Genomic DNA, 20,299 nt, shown 5'->3' on the forward strand with positions numbered 1-20,299 from the left:
CCGGTTTGCAGTACTCGACAGCAGTGTTTGTGAATGTCAAGTGAATAAAATAAACAGTGCATGGAATTTATCAGGCAACCTACTCAACTTCTGAATTACTTTCTATGTGTAAACAATTTGAGAACTTATGTAAATAAAGTGTTGTATTTATTTAATTATCATTATTTATAGTCAAAGATGAATCTAGAGGTCCAGTTAGTAAGACTATCTGTATCTTTGTTATATTTTGAAAAAGAATCGGATGAATTTGGCTTTGTTTGGATGGCGGAATCAACATGCGCCTTTCAGGATTATTCCAATAAAGTCCGGAGGGTTGGCATCTCTGCTTATGACTGGCAAAGATGCTGAACCCCTACTCTATCACAGAATTCCAGTGGGACATCTCTTATGACCGACAAAGATGCTAAGGACCAACTCTATCCCAGAATCCCAATGGGTCACCTCTTTTGGCCCGCAAAAATGCAGAACCCCAACTCTATCCCAGAATTCCAGTGGGACATCTCTTATGACCGACAAAGATGCTAAGGACCAACTCTATCCCAGAATCCCAATGGGTCACCTCTTTTGGCCCGCAAAAATGCAGACCCCAACTCTATCCCAGAATCCACACTGGGTTACCTCTTTTGACCCGCAAAGATGCAGAGCCCCAACTCTATCCCAGAATCCCACTGGGTCATCTCTTTTGACCCTCAAAGATGCTAAGAACCAAATCTATCCCAGAATCCACACTGGGTCACTTCCTATTACTGGCAAAGATGCTGAGGATCAGCTCTATCCCAGAATCACCATACTTTCACCATTAGGAAATGGTTGATACAGTCCCTAGCACATGTCACAACATACAAGAATGTGTTTTCCATCATATCATGAGAACATTTTGAAAGACTGACTGACTGAGTTTGGTTTTACGCCACTTTTAGCAATATTCCAGCAACATCACGGCAGGGGACACCAGAAATGGGCTTCACCATTTTGAAAGAAACTACAGTTTTCAAATACATGTTTGCAAAAGATCTAATACAGAATTACAACCCGATGAGCAGCCAGTTTGTGATATGGTATTTGTGATAAGTAAACTATGGTCATGGAGTCCTTGGCATCGTCCAAATGATTAATGGTAATTGGTTCCTACATCGTCTATGCTTGAGCCAGTGCCTGAGTGGTGGGGCCACTTCTAACTGTATTCCAGTCATATCAGGATGAGTCACAGGAGTGGAAATAACCCATTGCCCGACGTCCCATTCCAGTGATTATTTCTGTTGGGCAAGCAAATTTGCATATCACGCTGTACCGGTGTCCAGTTGATTTACCAATGTTAATTATGTTGATTATTTAAAAAATGAACAAGAAAATCGGCCAGTATAGTGAAAAAATTATCAGGGCAAGTGATTTTAAATGTGCCACTGTACCGGAGTACGCTAGCAATTTTAAAGTTATTTCCACCCCTGAGTCAGGTCTTACATCCAGTTGAAAACATTGCAAGGGAATGGCACCACAAGCCCAGCAACACAATCAAGGCAAACTGGGCTTCAAACCACCAATCTCGGGATTCTGGAATGCCTTAGGGGCAACGATGTGAATTGTTGCACCTTAGACAACAGGGCCACCTCGGCCCTGCTTTACTGGAAACAATATAGAAATATTTTTAACATTTTCATGAATTTATTTAAGTTCGATTGGACAATGGTCATGTTGAATGACAATCAGTTCGTAGTCCTAGAAAATGAGTCAATCTGACAATGTACCCTTGATTAAAATCCCCTGCCCCCTAGAAAGTGAGTCAATCTGACAATGTACCCTTGATTCAAATCCCCTGCCCCCTAGAAAGGGAGTCAATCTGACAATGTACCCTTGATTCAAATCCCCTGCCCCCTAGAAAGGGAGTCAATCTGACAATGTACCCTTGATTCAAATCCCCTGCCCCCTAGAAAGTGAGTCAATCTGACAATGTACCCTTGATTCAAATCCCTGCCCCCAAATCTGGTACCCTTGATTCAAATCCCCCCCCCCCTAGAAAGTGAGTCAATCTGAAAATGTACCCTTGATTCAAATCCCCTGCCCCCAAGGACACCCACTACCCCCAACTATTTCAAACTCAGTGGCACTGCACACCATGTCCATGGACAAGGTATGTTCAAAGCCACAAGACATGTCATATAGTTGAGGCGCCATACATTGACACACAAGACAACCATCTTACCTCATTCCCATGACACTTGAGGAAATCCATTTCATCTACAGAGAAGCTTGCCATTGAGATGGACTTGACTCTGTGAGGTGGGTTCAGGCCTCGTCTAGAAACAAACAAACAAATCATGATCATGACAAGCAACAAGATTCTGTCAAGTACCTGTCTCTTATGTAATAGGTAAGCAACAAGATTCTGTCAAGTACCTCTCTCTTATGTAATAGGTAAGCAACAAGATTCTGTCAAGTACCTGTCTCTTATGTAATAGGTAAGCAACAAGATTCTGTCAAGTACCTGTCTCTTATGTAATAGGTAAGCAACAAGATTCTGTCAAGTACCTGTCTCTTATGTAATAGGTAAGCAACAAGATTCTGTCAAGTACCTGTCTCCTGTCTCTTATGTAATAGGTAAGCAACAAGATTCTGTCAAGTACCTGTCTCTTATGTAATAGGTAAGCAACAAGATTCTGTCAAGTCTCTCTTATGTAATAGGTAAGCAACAAGATTCTGTCAAGTGTCAAATAGTAAGCCTGTCTCTTATGTAATAGGTAAGCAACAAGATTCTGTCAAGTACCTGTCTCTTATGTAATAGGTAAGCAACAAGATTCTGTCAAGTACCTGTCTCTTATGTAATAGTAATGGGTAAGCAACAAGATTCTGTCAAGTACCTGTCTCTTATGTAATAGGTAAGCAACAAGATTCTGTCAAGTACCTGTCTCTTATGTAATAGGTAAGCAACAAGATTCTGTCAAGTACCTGTCTCTTATGTAATAGGTAAGCAACAAGATTTCTGTCAAGTACCTGTCTCTTATGTAATAGGTAAGCAACAACAAGATTCTGTCAAGTTCTGTCACCTGTCTCTTATGTAATAGGTAAGCAACAAGATTCTGTCAAGTACCTGTCTCTTATGTAATAACAAGATTCTGTCAAGTAAGCAACAAGATTCTGTCAAGTGTCTCTTATGTAATAGGTAAGCAACAAGATTCTGTCAAGTACCTGTCTCTTATGTAATAGGTAAGCAACAAGATTCTGTCAAGTACCTGTACCTGTCTCTCTTATGTAATAGGTAAGCAACAAGATTCTGTCAAGTGTAAAGTACCTGTCTCTTATGTAATATGTAAGGATTCTGTCAAGTACCTGTCTCTTATGTAATAGGTAAGCAACAAGATTCTGTCAAGTACCTGTCTCTTATGTAATAGGTAAGCAACAAGATTCTGTCAAGTACCTGTCTCTTATGTAATAGGTAAGCAACAAGATTCTGTCAAGTACCTGTCTCTTATGTAATAGGTAAGCAACAAGATTCTGTCAAGTACCTGTCTCTTATGTAATAGGTAAGCAACAAGATTCTGTCAAGTACCTGTCTCTTATGTAATAGGTAAGCAACAAGATTCTGTCAAGTACCTGTCTCTTATGTAATAGGTAAGCAACAAGATTCTGTCAAGTACCTGTCTCTTATGTAATATGTAAGCAACAAGATTCTGTCAAGTACCTGTCTCTTATGTAACATGTAAGCAACAAGATTCTGTCAAGTACCTGTCTCTTATGTAACATGTAAGCAACAAGATTCTGTCAAGTACCTGTCTCTTATGTAACAAAGAACACACGTGCCATATAGGATATTTAAGCAATGAGCCTTTCATGACCACCCTTTTCAAAATAACAATGGATATTTAAGCAACCCAGCCACTCATGAGGTTTTTCAAAATATCTTGACAACTACTGCAGAGGTTAGCAACTACTTTAATGCAACCCAGCTGCATGGGTGTGATGACAACCACATTAGTGCATCCCAGCTGCATGAGTGTGGTAATGACAACACATTAGTGCAACGCAGCTGCAGAGGTTTGATCATGACAACCACTTTAGTGCAACCGAGCTGAATGGGTATGTTAATGACAACAACTTTAGTGCAACCCAGCTGAATGGGTATGTTAATGACAACAACTTTAGTGCAACCAAGCTGAATGGGTATGATGTTAGTGCAACCCAGCTGAATGGGTGACAACAACTTTAGTGCAACCAGAGCTGAATGGGTATGTTAATGACAACAACTTTAGTGCAACCCAGCTGAATGGGTATGTTAATGACAACAACTTTAGTGCAACCAAGCTGAATGGGTATGTTAATGACAACTTTAGTGCAACCCAGCTGAATGGGTATGTTAATGACAACAACTTTAGTGCAACCCAGCTGAATGGGTATGGTAATGACAACCACTTTAGTGCAACCCAGCTGAATGGGTATGTTAATGACAACAACTTTAGTGCAACCCAGCTGAATGGGTATGGTGATGTTAACCACGCTAGTGCAACCCAGCTGCAGGGATATGTTAATGTCAACCAGCTGCATGGGATGATATACATCTGGCACACTGAAGGGAGGCAACTCTCTACACATCGATCTGTGGCAGCTAAAGCCATCAGCCAACTTGTGCCCCCAAACTACAGATGTTCTTGCTAGACTGCAGTGACAGGGGTGGAAATAACCCATTGCCCGACGTCTGAGTCCAGTGTTTTTTCTGTCGGGCAAGCAAATTTGTATATCACACTGTATATTTAAAAAATGAGCAAGAAAACGGTCGGTATAGTGGGAAAATTATCAGGGCAAGTGACTTTACATGTGCCACTGTACCGGAGTACACTATCAATTTTAAAGTTATTTCTACCCCTGAGTGAATATTTGTTTGACAGTACTGGTTCAGATGAAAGATGCTGCATGATCATGATGAAGAAGTGAATGTACACAATGGCGGTATACAACCAACACAATAGACTTTGTTTACTGATGAGCTCTTATCAAGTGTATCAGGTTACATAGTGAGACTGTATCTCAATGACAATGTACACGTTTCACGAATCTAGGCCAAACTGCTGTCAATCACAAGAAGCATGAATCTGAAATATGTGTGACTGACTTGTGAACCAGAAGTGAGTGAGTGAAAGAGTGAGTGAAAGAGTGAAGGAATAAAGGAAAGACATAGTGAGGTAGTGAGTGGTTGGGTGGGGGAAAGAGTGAAAGAGTAAAGCAATGAAGGAGAGAAGGATGAAGTGAGGGACTGAGTGAGGTAGTGAATGAGTGAGTGAGTGAACTAAACAGAAGACAGTAGGGTGGTTTGATGAGCGAGTGAGTGAGTGAGTGAGTGAGAAGAGTATTTCAATTATTATTAATTAAGTATATGGCTATGGTGACTCCACACAAGGATCGTATTGTGTACCAAATGAAGAGGGGACCTCAGTGTTGAGATTTGATGCAATCTAGGGACACACAAAAATAGTTTAACATTAGACTTAAAACAAGGACAGTTTGACTTGATGTTTCAATCAAACAACCACTGTGAGCTGAATTCAGGACTCAACCAATTGCATCCTGAAATGGCCAAGGAGGGCAACTTCAGCCACTTATCTTGTATCCTGTACTTTGTTGGTTCACACTGACTGGGAGGACGCCTCAAACTAATGAAAAACATTGGAAATAAAATACCTTAGTTTCTTAGTTCATTACAGATACCTCACTGACTGGGCCCCAACCACAAACGGCTGATTGATACTATTCTTGTGTATGTAAACTTTCAGATTTAGATGAAAGTTTTTGGTTAATTCTTGTTATTCAGAAGGTTTTTAGCAGGAAATGCCAGTGGAGTGTGGACTCGTGACATCTTGGCCTGTTTTTCAGCCTGTTGTGTTGAATGTGTTAAAGCTTTATTTACACACTCACTTATTTGTTCACTAATTCGGAATCTTAGCCATGTCTACATCCCCAGGTCATTTCGAAGGACCTGAAATTATTGTTTTCCTCCCTTCATGCAGCTAATCTCAGTTGTGTAATAAACTTTAAAGTCCGTACATTACCACCTACTTGACGACAAAAAATCTCTACAATTTAGTTTAGTATGCTATCTTAGTGTAAGATCAATAGATAATAGTGCTACTGACACAGGTTGTTGTGGGCCACGATAGCCTGTATTGACAAGCAATGGATGGTATGTGGCCACATTACACTGGCTGCATACCTCGCAGTCCATGCGTACCATGCACTGATATCATCAAAGACAGAAGGATCACCATGCTTATCTAGCACAGGCCATAATGAAGCAATTTACACATTTACATCCCCACCATCACTACAATAAAATCCTGGTTGTTCCGCAGTAGAAGTTTTAAAATAATTGAACAAAAACGAAAATTCATGTCTTTTTTACTGATTGAAACTCAAATTTACATCATATTTACATTAATCCATGATTTCAGAAACATTTCCTAAAATCACTTTGTTTAACAATAAGTCCTTATTTGGCAATGTTTTAGTCCTTATTTGACTATCAAAACCCGTATTTGGTTTTATCAAAGTCCTTACTTGATTTTACAAATGTGAAGCAATTGTGCCCTGATTTGACCCTGTTAGAGGCAACCACCAACAGCATGACTAAACAGCAATAAGTATAGGGGCTAACTTTGGGCCCCAAGTTCACTATGGCATTGCCTTTGTGCATGCTGCACATGCACTACACATCACAGGATATATCATCATCCATTTGTGACAAAATCATTTAGTTGAGAGTCAAAATCGGGTTTCAATCGACTTGCAGAAATAACAATAAAGAACTGGTACCCGGTAGGTGTCATGAGTAGTGTTTGATGGGCAAATCATCCACGATTATGTTTACATTAAGTTTTAAATCGATTGCATGCGATGGTAGCGTAGCGATCGGCAAAGCAGGCGGGTGGGGTGCACCAGTCTTGACATGATGTATTGTACTGTGAAGCATTTCAAGTGGGGGGTCATCTCAAAAACAATATTTTTAAAAATCTTTAATCCTCGCAAAGACACAAGGGCCTGTGCTACACATGGCCAGGACTTAAAGCATTATACAGCAACAAGTGATACGAATGTTTTCAATATTTTGGTGTGGTTTGAATTCTTCTGTCCACCTGCCATGTCACCTTTTTGATAAATTAGGACGAGATCTTCGATTATGACCTTGTCAGGAAAGGACAACACATGTAACAACCACAAAACAGTGATCTCTATCTTGCATCCAGGAAGTAAAGTTATTCAATTCCGTGCACCTTCAGCCTGGTAAACAAGGCTACTGTTTCACTAGATCTGAGACGTATTTCATCCTGATGGCAAAAGATTACTGTCTTGACGGTTAGCGAACCTTACAAGGAACTATATGGAGTTACCACAAGCTGATAATGTCCCCATTGTTGATGACTGAATAGAAACACAAGGTCACATGATTATTTCATACATCCGTTGAAGAGATTTATCTCCAATTCTAAACCTAATGCCCATGGCAGGTAAAGCAGGAGGAAATATTTCCATTGAGATTTAGCGAGGTTCTTATCCTGTTATAATTTTAACATTGCATTGTAACACTGCACTGAGTACAGTAATGTAAATAAGGCATATCCATCCTTGTAGCTCCTGTTAACAGTAATGTACAAGTCACCTTTACGCTAAAATTGCTAACATTTCACAAAGATCATCCCATCATTAAAGGTAATCATACTGGTACATCATTTAAGCCAAAGAGTCAAACAACCTCGATATCTAAATTTGGCAAACCCTGGCCACAGAACGTCCCAAATTCTGACATATGTTGAAAATATACAAAATATTATTTATATCAAATTATATAAAACATCAACAGTAGCCATGACAAGCCCACAGTAACTGCATCTGTGAAATATCCCAGTTACTAATGTATCACTGAAATATTTAACCATGCTAGGTGTTAGATTTGTTGAACAGTATTGACTTCTAGATCCCACAGCTGGGCCGCTGCTGATCCCAACATCCTCTACAGAATTCATATTTCATGCACACCATACCATCCCTCATCAATTATACAGTAACATACACACTGAATAAAGAGTAACCTGATCTGGATGACAGTCACATTTACATATGCATAGTCATGTATGAGCTCTGGATAAGATCTCAATAACACCATGTACTACTTGAATAACACCATGTACCACTTGAGTAATGCCATGTACCACTTGAGTAATGCCATGTACCACTTGAGTAATGCCATGTACCACTTGAATAACACCATGTACCACTTGAGTAATGCCATGTACCACTTGAGTAATGCCATGTACCACTTGAGTAATGCCATGTACCACTTGAGTAATGCCATGTACCACTTGAATAACACCATGTACCACTTGAGTAATGCCATGTACCACTTGAGTAATGCCATGTACCACTTGAGTAACACCATGTAACACTAACTTGAGTACACCATGTACCACTTGAAGTAACACCATGTACCCACTTGAGTAATGCCATGTACCACTTGAGTAACACCATTACCACCTTGAGGTAACACCATGTACCACTTGAGTAACACCATGTACCACTTGAGTAACACCATGTACCACTTGAGTAACCACCACTTGAGTAACACCTTTACCACTTGAGTAACACCTTTTACCACTTGAGTAACACCATGTACCACTTGAGTAATGCCATGTACCACTTGAGTAACACCATGTACCACTTGAGTAATGCCATGTACCACTTGAATAACACCATGTACTACTTGAGTAACACCATGTACCACTTGAGTAACACCATGTACTACTTGAGTAACACCTTTTACCACTACCACTTGACTAACACCATGTACTACTTGAGTAACACCATGTACCACTTGAGTAACACCATGTACCACTTGAATAACACCATGTACCACTTGAGTAACACCATGTACCACTTGAGTAACACCATGTACCACTTGAGTAATGCCATGTACCACTTGAGTAACACCATGTACCACTTGAGTAATGCCATGTACCACTTGAATAACACCATGTACTACTTGAGTAACACCATGTACAACTTGAGTAACACCTATGTACCACTTGAGTAACACCATGTACCACTTGAGTAACACCATGTACTACTTGAGTAACACCATGTACCACTTGAGTAACACCATGTACCACTTGAGTAACACCATGAGTAACACCATGTACCACTTGAGTAACACCATGTAACACTTGAGTAACACCATGTACACCATGTACTACTTGAGTAACACCATGTACATGTACCACTTGAGTAACACCATGTACCACTTGAGTAACACCATGTACCACTTGAGTAACACCATGTACCACTTGAGTAACACCATGTACCACTTGAGTAACACCATGTACCACTTGAGTAACACCATGTACCACTTGAGTAACACCATGTAACACCTGAGTAACACCATGTACCACTTGAGTAACACCATGTACTACTTGAATAACACCATGTACTACTTGAGTAACACCATGTACCACTTGAGTAACACCATGTACCACTTGAGTAACACCATGTACCACTTGAGTAACACCATGTACCACTTGAGTAACACCATGTACCACTTGAGTAACACCATGTACCACTTGAGTAACACCATGTACCACTTGAGTAACACCATGTACCACTTGAGTAACACCATGTAACACTTGAGTAACACCATGTACCATCTGAGTAACACCATGTACTACTTGAATAACACCATGTACTACTTGAGTAACACCATGTACCACTTGAGTAACACCATGTAACACTTGAGTAACACCATGTACCACCTGAGTAACACCATGTAACACTTGAGTAACACCATGTACCACCTGAGTAACACCATGTACCATGTACCACCTGAGTAACACCATGTAACACTTGAGTAACACCATGTACTACCTGAGTAACACCATGTACCACCTGAGTAACACCATGTAACACTTGAGTAACACCATGTACTACTTGAGTAACACCATGTACAACTTGAGTAATGCCATGTACCACTTGAGTAACACCATGTTACACTTGAGTAATGCCATGTACCACTTGAGTAATGCCATGTACCACTTGAGTAACACCATGTACCACCTGAGTAACACCATGTAACACTTGAGTAACACCATGTACTACCCATGTAACACCATAACACCATGTAACTACCTAACACCATGTAACACCATGAGAGTAACACCATGTAACACTTGAGTAACACCATGTACTACTTGAGTAACACCATGTACTACTTGAGTAACACCATGTACCACTTGAGTAACACCATGTACCACTTGAGTAACACCATGTAACACTTGAGTAATGCCATGTACCACTTGAGTAATGCCATGTACCACTTGAGTAATGCCATGTACCACCTGAGTAACACCATGTAACACTTGAGTAACACCATGTACTACCTGTGTAACACCATGTACCACCTGAGTAACACCATGTAACACTTGAGTAAAGCCATGTACCACCTGAGTAACACCATGTACTACTTGAATAACAACATGTACTACTTGAGTAACACCATGTTCTACTTGAGTAACACCATGTACTACTTGAGTAACACCATGTAACACTTGAGTAAAGCCATGTACTACTTGAGTAACACCATGTACTACTTAAGTAACACCATGTACCACTTGAGTAAAGCCATGTACTACTTGAGTAACACCATGTAACACTTGAGTAAAGCCATGTACCACCTGAATAACACCATGTACTACTTGAATAACACCATGTACTACTTGGTAACAACATGTACTACTTCATGTAACACCATGTAACACTAACAACCATGTACCACTTGAGTAACACCATGTAACACTTGAGTAAAGCCATGTACCACCTGAATAACACCATGTACTACTTGAATAACACCATGTACCACGAGTAAAACACCATACTTGAGTAACACCATGTACTACTTGAGTAACACCATGTAACACCATAACACCATGTACTACTTGAATAACACCATGTACTACTTGAGTAACACCATGTACTACTTGAGTAACACCATGTACTACTTGAGTAACACCATGTACTACTTGAGTAACACCATGTACCACTTGAGTAAAGCCATGTACCACCTGAATAACACCATGTACTACTTGAATAACACCATGTACTACTTGAGTAACACCATGTACTTGAATAACACTTTGAGTAACACCATGTACTACTTGAGTAACACCATGTACTACTTGAGTAACACCATGTACCACTTGAGTAAAGCCATGTACCACCTGAATAACACCATGTACTACTTGAATAACACCATGTACTACTTGAGTAACACCATGTACTACTTGAGTAACACCATGTACTACTTGAGTAACACCATGTACTACTTGAGTAACACCATGTACTACTTGAGTAACACCATGTACTACTTGAGTAACAACATGAACTACTTGAATAACACCATGTACTACAGATTGAAAATAACGATTTATGTTGTGAGTGGGAACATAAATTTTCAAAATGAAATGTGCAAAAAATACATCCTCAAAGGGTATTCAACATAAACAGTCTTGAAAATGGACCTTTTAAACATTACATTCACAAAAGTGTTTGTTTTGCCTGTAGTTAAATGCCCCTCTCAGAAATATTCCAGCTATATGACAGCGGTCTGTAAATAATTCAGTCTAGACCAGACAATCCAGTGATCAACAGCATGAGCATTGATCTACACAACTGGGATACAATGACATGTGTCAACCAAGTCAGCGAGCCTGACTAGCCGTTAGACGCCTCTTACGACTTAATCATGAGTTGCTGAGAATCAATTCTCAGATCATCAACATTAGTATATCAGCAATAACAATATAAGAACACGCTGCTCAAGCATGACACATATATTGTTATTATTCCAGCATCTCAGGAGAAATCATTGCTGACACACGTGGAATCGTGACTCCAATGTGTGGGTACAGTCGCTGTGTCCTAGCTTTGGCCCTGGCCACTATCTGTTCATGGTACAGAAGCAAGTAGGTTATCACAGAGATAGAGAACATCCCACGACAGGCATCAACCTGAACACAGGTACCAACATGACCCTTGAACATCAACAAGACAATGAGGACAGAGAGCTGGGAGAATCAGGTTTGTATTACTGCACTAAATGGCTGTGTGATAACTTTGATAACTTTGGGTCTGTAAATAATTCAGTGTGGACCAGGATGCACTTGTACAAACCGACCTTATCGCTAAGATTGTTGTAAAGCTGTGTTAAGGTATGGGAGTTGCGATAAACTTAACACTAAGATACTCTTGTACAACAGCACTCCCAGACAATCCAGTGACTTAGATCATCATGAGCATAGATTTAAGTACTAGGGATATGATGATATATATTATATGCACCAACCACGTCAACAAGCCAGACCACCCGATCCCATTAGTCATCTCTAATGGGTTGCTGAAGACCAACTGTAATGTTCTAACCCATATCTTCGCATGGCTTTAATAATGATAAAAGTGCACATTTATAATGCGCTCATTTCCACACTTGCAGCATACTCAAGATGCAAGGTTTTGATATGTGTGTGTGAGAGAGAGAGAGAGAGAGAGAGAGAGAGAGAGAGAGAGAGAGAGAGAGAGAGAGAGTGCATGTGTGTGTGAGAGAAGGACAAATACCTTTCATAGTTGTGTACCTTCAGGCAGATCACAGGGTAATATTAACAACACTGTCAGATCGTTGATCAAAATTTGGTGGTATTAAATAGATCATCAATCGGGTAAATCGGGCTATAAGTGTATCACACCTACAATATTAAACACATCATGATTTGGGTAAATCTGGTATTCAACCCATGATATTAAACAGATGATAAATTAGGTATATCAGATATTCCAAGGCCAATGCCCCATGATGCCGGAGCATCTTGGTGACAGGGCAGCAAATGGTAGTTGCACCTCCAACACCAATCACAAACTACCTAGAGTTACATGTATATAGGTACGTTCACAGTTCAGTGTTGCTAAATATAGATTGTGGCAATGGAATGGAGATTTTGCAAAACCTAGGATATATGTATTTGTGTCAGCAACAATTGAATTTGGCAATCACCACAAGCATGACTGACTTCAAGGGACATAACTCTGTACAGTACCTGGTACATAATGGACAGGAGAAACCGTGTCAACTTGTACCAGTTTATCAAAGCTATCTTCCTTTAATTAATGCCAGAGGACATAAAAAAAATATTGGGAAAGGTCTTTTTTATTTTGAAAAAAAGTTAGGTACGCAACTTTATTTCAAAATGAAAAATAATAATACCTGTATCATCAGAATTTGGAGAAATACATTGCCATGAATCTTTCAAAATATTTATAGTTGGCATTTCTACATAATTAAACTATATAACTGTTATCATGGATACTCATGTTTTGTGTGTGCAACTAAAACAGTAATCCACAGGATAAAAAACCCTTCAAAATTACTATGGTAATACAGCAATATATTGTGAGATTAAGAGCTTGATACTGGAAGACACTGATTGTACATGCAGCTCTTCTCTTCCAGAGACTAAGGCCCAAAACAAATGCTGTGGGTCCCATAAAAGGAATATCAGAGTGAGGTTTGAGGAGAAAATAATCTATCTTTCATGTTTTTAATGTTTAGTTTTTTTCCATCTTACATATCAATACACAGAAAATATATCATCCATGGAAAGCATATTGCTGCATAACAGTAATACCATTCAGTCCTATATATATCACAAATACAACTTGTTATATTTGATAGCTAGAATAAACATAAAAATGCCTGCATGTTATTTCATAATTTGCAGCCCATATTACCACGACAAGCTGCCATCTATCCTACTGCTATGTCATGTCACGGGTGTTGTGTTTTTTGTGTGTTCTGTCATCCAATACTGTTCTGCGACATTGCTGATTGTAGATCAGTGGCCTGTGTTGATGTTTTTAATGCAGCTACTCTGCTACTGTACACTATAACCGTGATACATAGCTAACAGTCCATTAGCACCAGCTGATGTACACTATAATGCAGCTAACAGTCCATTAGCACCAGCTACTGTACACTATAACCGTGCATAGCATAGCTAACAGTCCATTAGCACCAGCTACTGTACACTAACAACCGTTAGCACCAGCTACATAGCTAACAGTCCATTAGCAGCACCAGCTACTGTACACTATAACCGTGATACATAGCTAACAGTCCATTAGCACCAGCTACTGTACACTATAACCGTGCTACATAGCTAACAGTCCATTAGCACCAGCTACTGTACACTATAACCGTGCTACATAGCTAACAGTCCATTAGCACCAGCTACTGTACACTATAACCGTGCTACATAGCTAACAGTCCATTAGCACCAGCTACTGTACACTATAACCGTGCTACATAGCTAACAGTCCATTAGCACCAGCTACTGTACACTATAACCGTGCTACATAGCTAACAGTCCATTAGCACCAGCTACTGTACACTATAACCGTGCTACATAGCTAACAGTCCATTAGCACCAGCTACTGTACACTATAACCGTATACATAGCTAACACCGTAGTCATTAGCACCAGCTACTGTACACACTATAACCGTAGCTAACAGTCCATTAGCACCAGCTACTGTAGCTAACAGTCCATTAGCACCAGCTACTGTACACTATAACCGTGATACATAGCTAACAGTCCATTAGCACCAGCTACTGTACACTATAACCGTACTGTACTATAACCCGCTACCATAGCACCAGTCCATTAGCACTATAACCGTGCTACTGTAGCACTCCATAACTGTACACTATAACCGTGCTACATAGCTAACAGTCCATTAGCACCAGCTACTGTACACTATAACCGTGCTACATAGCTAACAGTCCATTAGCACCAGCTACTGTACACTATAACCGTGCTACATAGCTAACAGTCCATTAGCACCAGCTACTGTACACTATAACTGTGCTACATAGCTAACAGTCCATTAGCACCAGCTACTGTATATAGTGCTACAGCTAACAGTCCATTAGCACCAGCTACTGTACACTATAACCGTAACCGTACATAGCTAACAGTCCATTAGCACCAGCTACTGTACACTATAACCGTACATAGTACATAGCTAACAGTCCATTAGCACCAGCTACTGTACACTATAACCGTAGCTAACAGTCCATTAGCACCAGCTACACTAGCTAACAGTCCATTAGCACCAGCTACTGTACACTATAACCGTGATACATAGCTAACAGTCCATTAGCACCAGCTACTGTACACTATAACCGTGGATACATAGCTAACAGTCCACACCAGCACTATAACCGTGCAGTACCATTTAGCACCAGCTACTGTACACTATAACCGCATACATAGCTAACAGTCCATTAGCACCAGCTACTGTACACTATAACCGCGCAATGCTACATAGCTAACTGTCCATTAGCACCAGCTACTGTACCGTGACTATAACCGTGTACATAGCTAATAGCTAACAGTCCATTAGCACCAGCTAATGGCACACCGTGCTACATAGCAACAGTCCATTAGCATCTGCAAATGATAGTCCCAAGAATCAATACAGTGGTCTACCTTAAAAGTAACACAATAGCCTCAGGTGGCCTCTACACCTGAAAAATGGAAATGAACACGGAAAATAAGCTGAATATAGGAACATGGTCTATCATGTTTATGACCAGAATTTTAAACAGATATCCATGTTTTTTACTGAAAAGTCTTCTGTATAGCTGGCACACATAGATCCCAAACGGTGTGACTAGCATTGACTACCAGGGCTCCAGATAAGGACCGTATCAGCGTATGTAGGGATATAAAATAAGCACGATACGGTAGGAAACAATTGTAAAAACGTAGCAGATACGGACCACAGCAATGGTGTACGGTTTCAGAATCATTTACTACTGACCTGTGTACACAAGAGTAGCAATGTTGTGGTGCATATATGGAACGAAACACAAGACTACTGATATGGCATTAAATTCCATTCAGTACTCTAAATGTACTCTTATTGTTTTCCAGTACTCCTATATTGAAAAAATAAGGAGTACGTACTCCTGATCATGAAAAATTATCTGGAGCCCTGACTACCATATATGACGTAGATAAGTCAATCTTACAGATAAGCCGAGGTCCTTACTTGACCCTTAAAATCAGTATTAAAATACAGGCATCCCTCGCCATAACGCGGGTCTTGGGGTCCATGGATGACCCCCCATGTTATTAGACACCCGCGTTATAGTAACGATTACATAACGCGGAACAAAGGCCAAGTAAAATGCTACCTGTTATTCAACTAAGCCGGAAATAGCAATCAGTTGGGCACAGATCGATGTTTTGGTCCAATGAGCCGGTGATTCAGTTAAAAACGATCCGAAAATATAACATCAAAGAATTTCTATTCCATTACTAGTATCAGAATAAGTTATATGTCAAGCAGTTATTCTAACCGAGATCTTATATATTGCTATCGTATAAGTATAATGCATGTTTTTTTACAAACATATTTAAATAATAATTAACATTGCTAAGCACTTTTGGTTACCTGGCTGGATACATTTTACGTAGGAGACAGTTTGACCAGTCACTGCTGACTTCCCGCGGTACGTGCCACTTTGATTGTAAAAACAAAATGTTGGCAATTTTATTGTCAAATATGACTTCAATGAGTCAATAATAACACGGGTCTTGGGGTCAGTGGATGACAAGGCTGTAATCTGTTCGTGATTGCTGAGAAAAATGTGAAATTGGTGCTATCGCGGTAGGCACGAAAAACAGACCCTCACGAATGTGGTAAGCGGGCATTGTATGGAATGAGGTAATGCCATTTCACTCACGGTTTCTCCGTTGTTATTGTAAACAGTTTTAATGAATGAAAATGGGATTGAATTTAATCAAATAAATTGTGTTTTCTGACATAATACATTCTCGGATGGCAGTGTTTACCCGCGCAATTACGCGGTGTTTTGCATCATAGCAAACGTTGTAAGTACTCGGCTGATGATTGGCATGTCTTTATGATAAAGTTATTACGATGTTTCGCTGTTCATCTATTATAATTGAAAAGAACCCTGCATGTTTTAAGCATCTGAAAAACCATGGATATGTACGATAAACACTGTTATTTGCATTCCGCACTGAATTTCACTAGTTTACAACGTGATTAACCAGAGCTCAAGAGCGGATTTGTTGATGTGCTATTTTCGATGATGTGAATATGTGTGATCACTGGGCAACTTTTTTTATGGGAGCCATGAATTACCCCGCGGTTTGACGAATCCGCGGTATCGCGAAGAGCATTATTGCAAGGGATGACTGTAGTATGTTCCAAATATACGCCAAACCACCAACCTTCGTTCATCTTCTCATCATGATCAGTCTTAAGGAAATAGAGTGTCAACACATCCATATTGAAGTAAATCCTGTTATTACTTTATCTAGTAATAAAATGTTCTAAATAATAAATGATCTTGCCTAGTGGTGTTTAATTGCAAATTAGACTTGATACTCTTAACCTACAGAAGTCATTTCCTCTTGTTCTTTCACACAATGAGAATACAATGACATTTTCATAGCCAATACCACCAGGAAAATGAGTTTGACCCACTGATAAGCTAACCCCTTTCTACAGACTGCTTAACTGGTCCTCAAAATTCGGCTTATCTACGGTCATATATGGCAGATATATGTCCTGCTGCACACTTGTGAGGAAATACAGTTCTATCCTTGGCGATAGGGCATGTCTTCTTGTCTACAACAAGATAAACTCCAGCCTATGTCAGGTTCTAAATATTTCATTCCATCAAAATCATCTGTGAACATCATGAACATATCTCATCCACACATGGCATCATCATTATCATCATCATCATCCTTCTTATTAAGTTATTACATATCCTGAAAGAAGTTGTCTAGATTCACTGTACAACTGAAAAACTGAAATTACTAGCTAATTGTGAAAGAAACTGCACAAAACGAATCCATGGTGGGCATAATACATATTTCTTCTTCATAACACATAAGTGTAACAATCTCTTTACTGCATTATGTCATCCTTGAAATATTTGAAATTTGAGACATTTTTTTAATTCACTGAAGTAACCTTAAAAACACAGAAACGTAGAAATACAATGCCTCGGTGAACTCTCCCAATTTTATTATATAGCTTCAGACATGCTGGTTCCAATAAGTACTCACACATCAGGAAATCAAATCTAAACCTTGCAGAATGTTATGCTTAGCATGTCGGTTAAGTTAGCATCACAACTAAGAATAGATATATCTTAGTATCCCAAACACTATCCATTCTATGAATACATTATTCGCTGTCCACTTATCTCATGGGGACAAGGACTGGTGCTTTTGGAACACAAACTAAAGTAGATGGTACATAACCTTGTGTTGTCAGAAGGTCCTGTCGACAGTGATTTCATGTTCTAACTCACTTACCGGTAATCTTATAGCAGGTGTATCTTTTACATGCTTTCATGAAACGTTTTAGCAGAGGAGACAAAAATGAATCAGGCATTTACATTGAGTCGTGTATTTGAGGGTCCCTGGGACTCATACTCTTAACTTTCACGGGTCCTGGACAACAAAATGGGGGTCTCAGACACTTAAATATTATTATTATTAATATTAATACTATGCTGTAATTTTGTTGTAATTCAGTTACTGTTATTTTATTGTGCACCATGATCATCACAGCAACTTGTTACAGCAACTAAATTGCAAATGATAACAAAACCCGGCTAGTAGCAGACTCAATGATAAGTTCATAAGTTATTGTTACTTGATTGACATTTTAAACAAAACTATTTGGACTTTTATGCGCTAATCAATCCCACCTTCAGTACAAAATGGGACAAACATGGGATGGAAGACAAATATGCAATGAAAGGCAATAGTTTATAAACAACCGAGAAAGACCTATGTGTTCATGGCTGACACAGTGGGTATATTCAAGTACAGGTTCATTAACAATGTTAGCAATGTTAGCAATCTACAGTATACCGTTATTTATCATGTTAATGTCATCACTATTTATAACTGAACAGCACACACATTACTAGGAAGAATAAACCTGCAAAATTCTACTTGATCATCGTCAAAAGAGGACCATAATCAACTTTTGATAAAAAATTATGGATTTACTTCAAACTAGGCAGGATTATATAGCATATAGTCTAGGCATCTGACTTTGTGTGCTGACGATTTAATAGGTGCCTGACTCTGAGGGTGCGGGTTCAAATCCCGGATGGGACTCAACCCAAAAAGTACTAGCATCTGTACTTTACTAAGAAAGTGTAATCCCAAATATAACATATGTTACATTTGACCACTTTCTAAAATGGCATTGTGTACTTCATAGGCAGGATTAATTCATCCAAATAGGTGTGAAAACCCCAAATCAAGTTTGTTAAGGCAACTGATCAAAATGGAGTATTCAGTTGGACCTGGGATCCATGGGCTGAGGGCTGAATGTGGGTAAAAAGGCAGGGAAAAGGCACTAAGATCAGTGTGCAGTGCGAGATACAGTAGTCATGCAGTTACCACTACGAACTGCACCAGGTAAACTGTAGTGTCTGGTGTATTGGCATAAATATTGAACATTTCATGTGAACATGATGAAGTCTCATGTTGTATAACACAATATACTGTGCATGCATGACTAAGACTGAACTTTGTAAGTTGGCAGACCTCTAAAAAGAATTGAAATCATCATGTAATATTAGAATAAATCAAACGTCAGATTGGTAACTAAGATTGCAGTCAAATTGTATCTACTTCATGTTACTGCATTTTGAAGATATCGTTCTGTCGCAGTCTATGCGTGTCTAACAACGGGATATGTCTGTTTCCTCGTTTGACAGTTACACGCCTGCGGGCAGAAACCACTTATAACTGTGTACACTCAAAGGCCGGTTTCTACTCATAAAGAGGTAAAGTAAAACAATTAGCTGATAATAAAAGTGTATGCCGGATACAAAACTATATATATACTATTCCTTTCAAATTAAACATTGAAACCGTAAATTATAATGCGACATTTCGGCAGGAATCGTGCCACACAAGCCATCGATTACCGGAGACAGTCGGTGTCATTCCCGGCACCTGGGGGTACTTACAGGATTCCGCTGCACGATGTGCAGACGAACGATCCTATCGTCATGTCCACATATGTCGGGCCCCTCTGGTGGCAGTCAAAACATTGTTTATTGTGGGGTAGGGCCACCATCTCCCGTAACATTTTGAGATGTTTCTCATCTTGCTTTCTCTTGTTCGACGCCATTTCTACCGTACGGAGATTGGCG

At 39.5% G+C, this 20,299-nt stretch overlaps 1 protein-coding gene across 2 annotated transcripts in view; it reads right to left on the reverse strand.

The window, feature by feature from the left end:
• Positions 1-20,299, reverse strand: part of LOC124253461 (arf-GAP domain and FG repeat-containing protein 1-like) — a 49,861-nt gene extending 29,562 nt beyond the window's left edge. For both annotated transcript variants that reach the window (XM_046687240.1, XM_046687238.1), the window contains exons 1-2: positions 20,114-20,299; positions 2,201-2,294 (exon numbers count right to left, since the gene is read on the reverse strand). In XM_046687240.1, coding sequence (XP_046543196.1) covers positions 2,201-2,294; positions 20,114-20,277 — 258 coding nt within the window. In that variant the 5' untranslated portion in view covers positions 20,278-20,299. The remainder of the gene's footprint in view (positions 1-2,200; positions 2,295-20,113) is intronic.

This window comes from Haliotis rubra, unplaced genomic scaffold (genome assembly GCF_003918875.1).
Source record: "Haliotis rubra isolate DU_JTF1 unplaced genomic scaffold, ASM391887v1 Scf540, whole genome shotgun sequence".
Taxonomy (NCBI): Eukaryota; Metazoa; Mollusca; class Gastropoda; order Lepetellida; family Haliotidae; genus Haliotis; species Haliotis rubra.